Source organism: Notamacropus eugenii, chromosome 7 (genome assembly GCF_028372415.1).
Source record: "Notamacropus eugenii isolate mMacEug1 chromosome 7, mMacEug1.pri_v2, whole genome shotgun sequence".
Lineage (NCBI taxonomy): Eukaryota > Metazoa > Chordata > Mammalia > Diprotodontia > Macropodidae > Notamacropus > Notamacropus eugenii.
In genome coordinates, this window is record NC_092878.1 from 162,613,287 (window position 1) to 162,626,008 (window position 12,722).

At 43.2% G+C, this 12,722-nt stretch overlaps 1 protein-coding gene across 1 annotated transcript in view; it reads left to right on the plus strand.

The window, feature by feature from the left end:
* BBS7 (Bardet-Biedl syndrome 7) overlaps positions 1-12,582 on the plus strand; it is a 52,203-nt gene extending 39,621 nt beyond the window's left edge. Inside the window, exons 16-19 of the mRNA XM_072625229.1 lie at positions 6,712-6,821; positions 6,912-7,015; positions 8,142-8,265; positions 11,532-12,582. Coding sequence (XP_072481330.1) covers positions 6,712-6,821; positions 6,912-7,015; positions 8,142-8,265; positions 11,532-11,665 — 472 coding nt within the window. The 3' untranslated portion in view covers positions 11,666-12,582. The remainder of the gene's footprint in view (positions 1-6,711; positions 6,822-6,911; positions 7,016-8,141; positions 8,266-11,531) is intronic.
* Positions 12,583-12,722: the final 140 nt, after the last annotated feature.

A 12,722-nucleotide genomic window follows, 5' to 3' on the forward strand; every position in this document is an offset into this window, starting at 1 on the left:
CACCCCATAACCCTCTGTAATTCCAATCAAAGGTCTTCCCCCCATTAATAGGCCTCAGGTGAAGCCATTTAAGGGAGGCATGTTTTGTAGGAAGGTCCACACCTTTTGTTAATTAATGAGGCACTTGGTCATAAGGGTCTGAAGCTCTGAAAAGTGTATATACTCTGAGGTGAGGTTTCTGTTTGGGAACTTAGTCTTTGGAAGAAGGTTCATGTTCCAGATGAGACCCTGGGCAGCCATTAAGGATCCCCCCAGCTTTGAAAGCCCAGATGTTGGCGCTTCTTTCTCTGGTTATGATAGTCAGACAGTTGGATCTGTCTGTTGATCTGTGATGTATGTATGGCTCATGGTTGGTCAGATGGTTGGAAGCCCTGTCTGTTGGTCTTTATTTCTCAGCTTGTATTTTCTCTGTTGGTATATGTGATTAAAGGTTGTTGATCTCTTAAAGTTGCTTCCCTTTTAGGAAAACAGATCTCAGAACCTGTACTAGCAGGCCATGCTGGATGTGTCAGGGTGCTTGCTGCTATACTGTCTCCATTGTATAAACTCTTTCTTTCATGCCCCATTTAGATGAGATAATGCTTCTCTTGAGTCTTGTGTTTGAATGTCAAATTTTATATTCAGTTCTGGTCTTTTCATCAGGAAGGTTTGAAAGTCCTCCATTAAATACCCACTTTTCCCCCCACTGAATGATTATACTCACTTTTGCTGGATAAATTATTCTTGGTTGAAATCCTAGTTCCCTTTCCCTTCTGATATTCCAAGTCTTTGCTTCTTTGGAGTGATATGAACAACAACAGAAAGCTGTTAAACCTCATGTCATCCTAATTGTGGCTCCTTGCATTCTTTCTTTTCGGGCTCCTTGCAGTATATTTTCTCTCACTTGAAAGTTCTGGATTTTGTCTATGATGTTCCTGGGAATTTTCATCTTGGGATTTCTTTCAGGATGTGACTGGTGGGTTTTTCCTACTTAAACTCTTTCCCCTGGTTCTGGGAGATCTGGGTGGTTTTAAGATTTTTTTTTTCAGTGAGGTTATTGCGGTTAAGTGACTTGCCCAGGGTCACACAGGTGTTAAGTATCATGTATCTGACATCGGATTTGAACTCAGGTCTTCCTGACTCCAGGGTCAGTGCTCTATCCACTATACCACCTAACTCCCTCTTGATTTAAGATTTCTTGAAATAGATTGTAAAGTCTCTTTCTTCACTTATGGCATTCAAATGGTCCAATTAAAATTTTTTTTTCTCCTCAGCCTGTTTTCCAGGTTAGTTGTTTTTGCTATGAGATACCTTACATTTTCTTTTATTTTTCAGTCTTTTGACTTTGTAAAAAACAAAATAAAACCAAACAAAATAAAAACAAAATAAAATAAAACAAAACCTTCCTTGTTGCCTCATGGAAATGCTGGTTCTATTTGGTCTGTTCCCATTTTTAGGGAGTTTGTTACTTGGTCAAAGTTTTGTACCTCTTGTGTCAAGCTATTAATTCCCTTTTCCAATCCTGTCTTCCATAACTCTCATTTCCTTGTATAGTTTTTGCCTCTAGTACTCTCATTTCATTTATAAAAACATGTTTATTTCTTTTTCTTAAACTCTTGCTTCATCTCTTCTAAGAATTCTATTTGAGCTTGTGTCCAACTGTGTTTTTCTCTAGAGCTTTGATGGTTGATGTTTAGGAGACATTCTCTTCCTGTGCATTTGTCCCTTGAGCATCCCTGTCATCAGAATAGCTCTTTATGGCAGGGTTCTTTGTTTGTTTGTTTGCTCATTCTTCTGGTCTACTTCCTGATCTGGGATTTGATGTTAGGGCTAGAGTCTGCTGCACTTCTAGAGGAAACATCTGGGCTGGTCCTCTCATTGCCTTCTTGGGATATTGAGTATTGTTTTATCCTGGGCTCTCTGGAACAACTCAGGTTAGGGACCCATAGGTCTCTGGTGCTCCCACAGTGATCTGATCCTGCCCTGTGTTCTGAGCTGTACAAGTTCCTGACCTGCCCATATCAGGCAGCTTGGAAGCTCTGCTGGTTTAAAGTGTAGGCCCCTTTTGGGTCTTGCTTACCTGCCCTAGCTGTGCCTCTTCAGACTTCAGATTTGGTTAGAAGCTGGATCTGAGAACCTTCTCTGCTCCTTAGGGTCTGAGTCACACCACTACTATTACTTAAGAGCTTGTTCTTCTCAGCCTAGGGTCTGAGGCCTCTCTGTACCCTAGAATACCACCCCATGTGCATGTTCCTGTATTTGAACCACCACCTAAAACTGGGTAGTACCCGACAAAGATGCCAGTTGGAACCTATTCCTTCACCCAGTGGTGCTCTTATCTGAGTCTGAGACTTCCTTGTGCCCTGGTGCTCCGTCTGTCCTGGGGCTCCAGAGTGGTTTGTACCCCACAGCTCCTTGCCAGAGCCTGAACCCAGTGTGGTTCCATCTCCATGGTCTTACATGTGTGGTTCTTCATTCACCAAATATTTATTTAGCACCTACTGTGTCTGGAGTATTCAGCTAGGTCCCTTGGAAATACCAATATGGAAAAGATCCTGTTGTCACCTTTCTCTGAAATGTGTACTTTAATCTGGGCACTAAGGGCCATTCAGAGAATTCCCCTGGAAGACAGACTACACAGACACACAGCAAGAAAATTCTTCCTATAGTTCCAGAGTTGGGAGAGATCTCCTGTGGCTACATAAAAAAATGAAAGAAGGCTGTAGGGAGGGAAAAGGTAATATATGAGTGATGGGTAATGACTGGAAAGATAGAGTTTTGAGCAAAGGGTATTTAAGGCAGAAAGAACATTCTGAGGAAAGGAAATGAGAGGAAATTGGGTCCTAGAAGGTAGTCTAGATTGGCTGAGGCCTAGGTTCTGGAGGGAAGTATTGGGACAGAGGACTAGGAAGGAAGAGTTGTTCTCGAAAGAGTTTGAAGTGTATTATGTAGGCATTTGGGAGCTACTGAAGGTTTTTAAGTAAAGGAGACACCTGGGTGTGAGTCCCAGCTTTGACATTTACTATTTAACTTTCGGTTAGTAATTGACCTCTCTGAGCCTCAGTTTCTTTATCTAGAATTTTTTTCTCGAGCTAGAAGAGACTTTGGCCGTCCGATGGTCCATTTTATTTACATTTAATTTTTATTCATTTTTTCTCAATCACATAGAAACAAAGCTTTTAACATTTGTTCCAAACTCTCTTCTTTCCCTCCCCTCCTCCCTCCTTGAGAAGGCAAGCAATTTAATATTGATTATACATGTACAGTCATGCAAAACATGTCCATATTAGCCATATTGCAAAAGAAAACATATACCAAAAAAACTCAAGAATAATGAAGAAAGTTTAAAAAAGTGTTTCAGGCTGCATTGAGACGCCATCAGTTCTTTCTCTGGATGTGAAGAGCCTTTTCTCCTTATAAGTCCTGTAGAATTGTCTTAGGTCATTCTGTTCTCCTGGTTTTGCTCACTTCATTTTGCATCAGTTCATGTAAGTCTTCCTGGGTTTTTCTGAAACCATCCTGCTCGTCATTTCTTAAAGCACAATAGTATTACATTATAAGCCTACACCACAACATGTTTAGTCATTCCTTAATTGATGGGAGTACCCTCAATTTCCAATTCTTTGCCACCACAGAAAGAGCTGCTATAAATATTTTTGTACATATAGGTCCTTTAACCTTTTTAAAAAAATCTCTTTGGGATACACACCTAATAGTGGTATTACCGAATCAAAGGGTATGCACATTCTTGTAGCCCTTTGGGCATAGTTCCAAATTGCTCTCCAGAATAGCTGGATCAGTTCACAATTCCACCAGCAGTGTATTAGTATCCCAATATTCCCATATCACCTCTAACATTTATCATTTTCCTGTTCTGTCACAGTAAACAATTTGATAGGTGTAAGGTGATACCTCAGAGCTGTTTTAATTTGCATTTCTCTAATCAGGAGTGATTTAAAGCATTTTTTGTATTATTGTAGATAACTTGATTTCTTCTAAAAAACTGCCTGTTCATATCTTTTGATCATTTATCAACTGGGGAATGATTTGTATTCTTAGAAATTTGACTCACTTTATATTTGAGAAGTGAGGCCTTTATCACAGAAACTTGCTATAAAACTTTTTCCCACTTTATTGCTTTCCTTCTAATCAACTGTATTGGTTTTGTTTGTACAAAACCTTTTTAATTTGATATAATTAAAACTATCCACTTTATCCTGGAGTGCTCTCTATCTCTTGTTTGGTCCTAAATTGGTCCTAAATTCTTCCCTTGTTCATAGATCTGACAGGTAAACTATTTCATGCTCCCTTAATTTGTTTATGATATTACCCTTTGATCTTATCTTGATATGTGGTGTGAGATGTTGATCTCTATTTAGTGGCTGCCAAACTGCAGTTTTGTCAGATGGTGAATTCTTGTCCCAAAATATTGGATCTTTGGCTTACTAGATTGCCATGACCATTTACTACCATATGTTGTGTACCTACTCTATCCCACCGATCTAGCAATCTGTTTGTTCCTCCTTCCCAAATTGTTTTGATGACTTCCGCTTTGTAAGACAGTTTGAGACCTGGTACTGCTCGGCCATTTTCTTTCACCATCTATAAAATTCTTATGGTGAGAATACTTGTCTTACCTTCCCCATGAGGTTATTGTGAGGGAATTACTTTGGAAACTTGGATTTGCCATGTGATCATTATTATTGTTAATATTAGGTGCCATGATCGGAACTGGGCTTTAGGAAAATGATAGGTTAAGATGTGTAAAGGTAGATTGGAACGAGGAAAAGACTAGAGAAAGGGAGAGTATTTAGGAGGCTCCTGTGGCAGTCCAAATAAGAAAAAAAAGGATTTAAATGTAAATTGTGGCAGAAGGGATGAGATGAAAACATATTTTAGGGATAGTATCCATAGAATTTGTCAACTGTCTTGGAAGAGGAGTTAATGATTATCCTGGTGCTCTAAGTCTGGGTGACAGAGAGAATAGTAATGCCACGGAGGGGTTAGGAAGAAGTGAAGAGAAATGGTTTTCTTCTAAAGGAGGAAAAATCAAAGATTTTGTGTGGGATATGGTGCATTTGAGCTGGTCTTGGAACTGCCGGTTAGGAGTTGGAAATGTACGCCTGACCATGTGGATGTGGGAGCTGTGTCTGTGGAAGAGATTGTGAAAGTGTGAGAAGCACATAGTGCTAGGAACAGAGACTTGTGGCATGCCTCCATTTAGGGGGAGATTGAAGAAAGAAGATCCAGCAGAGGACACAGAGTGGAGTGGCCAGAGGGTCCCGGTGACAATGAACTTGGAGCTAACAAGATGAGCCCTTCCCAAGATGGAATTTTATAGCCTCAGAGGAAAGTGAGACTGAAAGAGATTATGATTTGCCCAGAGACAGCTGCTGGGTGGCAGAATCAGACTCAGATCAAGGTTTTCTGATTATTAAACCAGTAGAAAAAGGAAACAGACCATATGTCTAAACATTTATAGAAGCTCTTTTCTCTGTAGCAAAGAGACAGAAACAGGGAGTACCCATCATACAGGGAATGGCTAAAGAAATTATGTAATACTGTTGTGCCATAAGAAATGTAAGTGGGATGGCGTTAGAGAAACCTAGGAAGACTTGCATGAACTGATTCACTGAGAAGAGAACCGAACCAGGAGAATAATTTCATTGTTAAAAAAAAAAAAAAACTTTAAAAATTTACAGACTCTTAATTATGCAATGCGTCACCGTGATTCCAGGGGGCTGATGATGCAACGTGCTGCTGACTTCCTGACAGAGGCAGAGGGCTCTGTGCAGTGACTCATGCGCTTTGGGACGTGGCTACTCTGTAGATTTGCTTTGCTCTATTACGTTTGCTACAAGCATCGTTTGTTGTCCATTTCAGTTGGGAGGAAAGGGAAGCTAGTTACAATGTTGCCAAAGCAGAAGAAAAGAGGGTCACAGAAGAACTTTCTAAGAAGTGCATCCATGAGAAATGAAGTCCAGAAAAAAAACCAGATGGAGCAGCTTTTCCGAGTAACATGTTGAATTCATTATGTAATTTTTTAAAAAGCAAGCTCTGCAGAGGTTGATGATTTCATATATAATCCTTTGTTATGTTCTACTTTATGTATGGAAGTATTGATTTGTAGGGTATTTAGATTTGGAATTTTTAAAAGTACTTTATAAAGAACTCACTGCTACATCTGTATATCCAGACTACTTTTGGCGTGTAAATTATTTTCTACTGGAATCTACATATGTAAGAGTTTGTGCGCAGGCATGCACACACACACACACACACACACACACGCACACACACACACACAGAGCTCTCCTCAGAATCACTGACAGCAAGGCAGGATATGATGAAAAAGGAGGTCCTTAGCAGCTCCTAGATCTGCAGTCAAGTTATAGGGATCAAATTTGTTGCGGAGGCTGTCATTAGTAACCTTTGAAACGGTACTTTCCGTAGAGTGATGAGGGCATCTGGCAGGGATGCAGCCCACTCTCCTGGCCCTTAGAGTGGGAGCTCAGACACTTCAGGATTTACCAGCATGAGGATCTGAGTTAATCTAGCAGGGTTGCATGTTTATAGTTTTACAAAGAGCTCACTGTATAGTGCTAGTTTTCTATGATTTATGTTAATAAATTCTAAAGTCAAATCAGATTTGAACTCTAGGCTTTAGACAAAAGGGATTTGTGGACTGAGCCATATTCTCCTAATGTTCTTTCAAAAACATTCATTTTTTAGAAAAGGAGAAGGAGTCTTTAAATCAGACAACATTTCTACTATTTCGATCCTAAAAGATGTACTTTCCAAAGAAGCCACAAAAAGAAAAATAAATCTCAACATAGCCTACGGTAAAAAAAAAAAAATCAATTTAAAAATTGTGTGACAGTGCATTATTAAAGTCACCATACCAACTGGCATTTCTATTTTCTCTTTTTTAGAGATCAATGAAGTATCTGTGAATCACACATTAAAGCTGATCCATCCGAAACTGGAATACCAGCTGCTTTTGGCCAAGAAAGTGCAATTAATTGATGCTTTAAAAGTAAGCTCAGTTTTCAGATTCACTTCACCCTGTTAAGCCATTTTCCATAATATTTTTTTAAGTACAACATTTCTGATTTTACCCAAAGAATAATATCCATTTTTTCATTTGGGAGGTTTTGCAAAAAAAGTGAAATGTTATATTGAACTGTAGCTGCCAGTTTATCTCTGGAATAGGAAAGAGAAGATTAAACTCTGACCCATTATTTTTTAGCAGACCTAAAGAAAGCTTTTTGTCAGTCTTGGAAATGTTTTATTGATCAAATTTTGTAATCTTGAATTGTTACTGTGATGAATGTCTGGAGTTGAGTGGTGGCTCAGAGGAATGTGCTGGGTATAGCCTTGGGACCAGAAAGGCCTGGCTTCAGGCCTTGCCTCTGGTTATGTGGTTGTGTGTTGTGTGACCCTGACCTCTCTCAGAGAAGGGATTCCCTATTCCAGGGACATCATAACTCTGGTGTCTGTCCCAATCCCTGAGGAGGACCAAGGCAAAGTTTGCCAGCCCACATGATGCTGAGCCTCCCCTCACTGCTCTCCAAAGCCTGGGTGGCAGGCTGTGGTTGGAGAGAATGAATGACATGATTCCAGGCCTGTGGCACTTCTGAGTGGATCATGCCAGGCCTTTGGGCCCTGAAGTTCCATCCTCCTCTGATGGTCAATGATGCTGTGACATTGGGGCCTTCACTAATTTAAGGGGTGGATAGTGGGAGCCAGGAAAGAGACAGAAGGATGGCTTGGGTTTGAGGCAAGGGGAGGAGTCTGGGAGAGGAAGGAGAGCTTGTCTTCGGTTAAGTCTATAGGTTTGATAATGTGAAAGCCTTCCCCAGCAATTGTTTGGTAGATCTATTTGTCACGAACTGGTGTTAGCTAGTCCATGGGCCAGTTCTTGGGAAGCGCTGGACAGAAGGATGTGGTCAGGATACGAAATCTGATGAAGAAATGCTAGATAGTTGTAAAATTTTTCCCACTCTGTAGTATGGAAATAGCCTTCCCAGCGCTCATTTGTCTGCTGCTATTGCTGCATAACAGGGGACTCAACTAGAAGGGGCAAAGAGGGTGAAGATAGAATTCCCTTCAAGCTTCTTGGATTTGCCGGCTAACTTGCAACTTTGTATTATCCCAATAAGGAACTGCAGGTGCACGAAGGAAACACTGACTTTCTGATCCCAGAATATCGCTGTATTCTAGAAGAGGCCGACTGTCTGCAGGAAGAGTACAAAAAGCAGCCTGCACACCTGGAAAGGCTTTACGGTCAGTCTGCCATGGTCACAGCCCCTGGGAAGCTAAGCAGGGTGGGCACAGCTGGCCCCCAGCATGACAAGTCCAAGCTGCCAGGACTTCCTAGGATGCCCTGGGAAGGAATCAGCTGAAGTGCCAGTCTTTAGGGAAGGCTGTTGTGCATGTGCTGTGTGTGTGTGTGTGTATGTGTGTGTGTGTGTGTGTGTGTGTGTGTGTGTGTGGTATCTGCATATGTCTATCTCTGTGTGTGTCTGTATCTCTTTGTGTGTATGTATGTGTGTATCTATCTGTGTGTGTATCTGTGTCCGTATCTGTGTGTGTGTCTGTATGTGTGTATCTGTGTGTGTGTGTGTGTGTGTGTGTGTATGTGTATGTGTGTTTAAGTTCAGACCTGTGATTTCTCAGGAGATGAGGAAGCTCACCCCTGCCCAAAGTCACTGAGAGGTCATGTGATTTGTCCAGGATCGCACAGCCCGGCTGGGCCCCAGGTTGTCCCAACTTGAGCTACGGGATCGTGTCTCCCGTTCTTGGACGGCTGACCCACTCTGAAACAAAAACCAGTCAGAAGGAGGCGTCCAGGCATCTTCTGGCAACATTGTTTGTAAAAACTTCATGAGCCCAAGAGAATGAGGGGCCCCAAGGTGTTTTATTTACTCTCTTATAACATGTGGAATACAGTTCAGATCCTGAAACTGTAAACACCTTCATTTGAGTGTCTTAATGAGTAAATAGTTGAACTCTTGGAGTTTTTACTCTTTTAGCTAAATTTAAATAATGAACACCCTCTTCTAGGACCAGTATGACTTATACATTTAGGTCCCCAGCCCCTGAGAGAGGGAGGGTCTTGCCCACGCCTGCAGAGTAAGGGTCAGAGGAGGCACATGACCTCTGGTCTTCCCTACCAAGCCTAGCACCCAGTCCACTACAGGGTAAGGCTGGCACTTTTTAAATTAGAAATTTTAAAGGTTACTTCCTATTTATTTAGGATTCTTAAATTAGAATGTTTCTGTGTCTGGATTTCACCCGTGTTCCTCATAGTTGGCAAGCACTGCGTCATTAGTTCCCATTTCACTTTGCTTTCTGGGAGAGGATTTAGGACAGGCTCAGAAACACTTTGTCCAAGGGAGAGTGGGTTTTCTTTTTTTTGTTTTTGTTTTTTGAAGTGATCTCTATGCAAAGAGAGACAATTGCATGTCATACCAGATTGAGAACTAGCCCCAGAGCCAGGAAGACCTGGGTGCCAGTCCTGCCATGGAATCCTGGGCAGGCCACTTAACTCTTCAGTGCTTGAGGCACCTTTCTGATGAGGCCTGCATTGGTAGAGAGCATTTCCTCACCTGGGAGTTACCTGTGCCAATGAAATCACACCAAGTCCATCCCTAGCCCTGGGTAAAGCATTTCCTGTGGCTGTAGAATGATGAGCAGATCTGAGGAGGACGTGGTGATGCTGGCCTTGTCATCGTATCCCCAGGCTCCTGACAATGATTGGAACAGGGGGCACTCAGTGAGCGCTTCTTTGTGCCTCCTGGTCCTGGCCCTCATGAGGACAGGCTGCTTTGACACTGAAAAGAGCTAGAGGGAGTAGGTGGCCCCTTCCCTTCTGGTGTTTAAATGCAACCAGAAAGTAAAACAGCAACCTGACCAAATCAAGCTGGGAACCAGGGTTTTCAGTGGTATATCTAGAGATCTGGTTAAGGTCAGGGGTTGTCTGCATTGTGGCAAAATAACTAGTCAACTCCATTTTTTAAAAGTTAGCCTGACTAGGCTACAACACTGTTAGTGTTGTATAACAAAGCAGCCATTCAATTGCTTGTCTCTGTCCCCTTTTTAAAGTCCTTATAACGGTGAATTAGACCCTGAAACTTTGATACTCTAGAACAGTGGGGTTCCTCTGTATGGGTTCCCCATTCGGTCCCCACCTCTCTTCAAAGACTGAGCAGCTGTGGAGGCTGAGCTGGGGGTGTCACAGCAGCCTGCCCAGACCAGGGACCACATGAGTGTGGCAGAGTAGCTCAGGGCTGAGTCAGGCCAAGAGGTAGCAGCAGCTGTCCAAGAGGCCCAGGGGCCTATGGGCCCATGTGAGCAGCTGCTGGGAGCCTCCCGGGCCCAGGGTTGGGCTAGGCCCAGACAGTTGCTGGGAAGTAAGAAGAAACCAGCATTTGTGTACCTGCCATGTGCTCAGCGCTGGGCCACCCGAGACAGAAGCAGAGCAGTCCCTGCCCTGGAGGCCTTAATGCTCCACCTGGGGGACAATGTGCCCAGATTTAGGTCTGTACAAAACAGGTACAGGATAATTGGATGGCAGGGCCCTGGGACCCAGGCCGCTGGTGAGGCTGGGTGAGGATGCTGAGGGCAGTGGCTGGTTTGGAGTCACTGCCAGCCCTCTGACTGTCAGATCTGATGGCCTTTCTTCAGTCTTCATGGAGCAGGCTGTCAGTCTCCTCTCCTGGCTTTCCTTCTTCCTGGCTCCATCTCCTTTGCTAGATCTCCCCCAGATCCCGGCCTCTGTCCTGAGCCCTCTCCTGTTCTCCCTCTGTACTGTTGCACTTGGTCGCCTCTCAAGCTCTGTGGAAGCAGTGTCTCTGTGCTGATGACTCTCCAGGCCCACCCTCTCTGCTCACCTCCAGTGTCTCCCCACCGACTGCCTGTTGGACATCTTGAACAACTCAACATGTACCAAACCAAGCTCACTTTCTTTTCCCCACTGTTCCTGCTCCTTCCTTCTCTTTTCTCAGGTCACCCAGGCTCCCAGCCTCCATGTCACCCTCACTCCCTCAGGTCCCTATATCCAATCCTCTCCCTTATTCCTCTTTCTCTTCTGATACTGCTGTTCCCCCCTCCCCCCCCCCCCCCCACACACACACACTGGGGCTGGCCCTTCTCAGCTCACCTCTGGATTATTTTGGTGGCCTTCTTGTGGGACTGCCTGCCTCAAGTCTCCTCCATTCATCCCCCAGTGAGCTTCCTAAAATGCAGCACTGGCCATGTCACTCTCCCGTGCTTGGGAAATTCCAGTGGCCTCCCAATCAATCATCTCTGTGACTAAATATAAAATTTTTAGAGACCTCTGTCCTACAAGTTGGGTTTCTTATACTCAATATTTTTAAGAACAGTGACTGACTCTTCTGTGATTTCAATGATGAAATCCCAAGTCTGGACAAATAAGAAAGGTGAGGGATCCTTAAAAAGGCCATTTTGAGTGGCTTATTCATCTCTAGGAAAACGTGTTGTCTTGGGTCGTGAAAGCTAATGGCTGAACATGAGCATTCCTCTTTCAGGCATGATCACTGACCTCTTCATCGATAAGTTCAAGTTCAAAGGCACCAATGTGAAGAGCAAAGTCCCTCTTCTGCTGGAGATTCTGGACAGTTACGACCAAAGTGCCCTCATGGCTTTCTTTGATGCTGCTTAAACTGTGCATCGGAATGGCCCAGCATGTCAAGTGGGTCCCAGATTAGATTGATGACATGTTTACACAGTTTGGACTCCATCGCAGATGGATCGTCTGGATGTCGTCCTGACATTTTCAGGAAATTGTATTTTTGGTGAGATGGTTCGTTAAAAAAAAATGACAATTTTTTTACTTTGTCAAAAAAAAAAAGCTAATTTTGAGAGTTGTGAAGATGACTTACTTACTGATGTCCTCTTCTTTGAATATGGATGTTTTGAAAGTAATAACATTCCAATATGGCAGGAGAGTTGGTTCCATGGTTTCAAACATGCTTTCACGTGTATTCCCATCTGATCCTTATGACATCCTCAGAAGGTACAATGGATCGTTATTATTATCCTCACTGTACAATGAGGGAACTGAGTCAGGCACCATGAGAGAAAGAGATCTAGTATCATGGGAATATACTCTGAGAACTGGCACGGTCTCACTTTACAGGACTTGTTCCAGATCCCATAGCTAGTGTCTGGCTCCTAATCCACGTGTCTCCCGTTAGATCCACCATGATTTCTTTGTATAGGTAATGCCCTTGGTCTTCTGATTATTGTTTCAGTAATGGCTCTGGTTATGCTAAATAATAAAGCTGGTGGGTCTGATGGCCCCCATGTGAGAGGTGGCACCCCGGCTGTGCCCAGCCATGGAGAACAAGGACTGGCTCTGTGACTTGGCTCACAAGCCATAGGGGAGGTACGGAGTGATGCTGCAAAGGTGAGGGAAGGAGGGAATCTTCTTGCCAGTCATCGGCCAGGTACCCTTTTCTAGTCTTTGAGGAATAAAGGACACATACGCTGTAGGATCACATTAGATTCCTTTTCAGTGAACATCATCGTATTTAAGTTTATGAGGAATCAATAAAAATAACAGTCTGGCTAAACAAACGGTTGTTCTCCAGGATGGGATTTTTGTTTGTGTGAACAGTGAGAGAATGATTTAACTGGGAACAGGGTTGGCCGCCCTCCGTCCTGTTTGCTTACTTAAATTTGAAAGTGGCATTTAAGACCTCGAGTCTGCTGGGGGC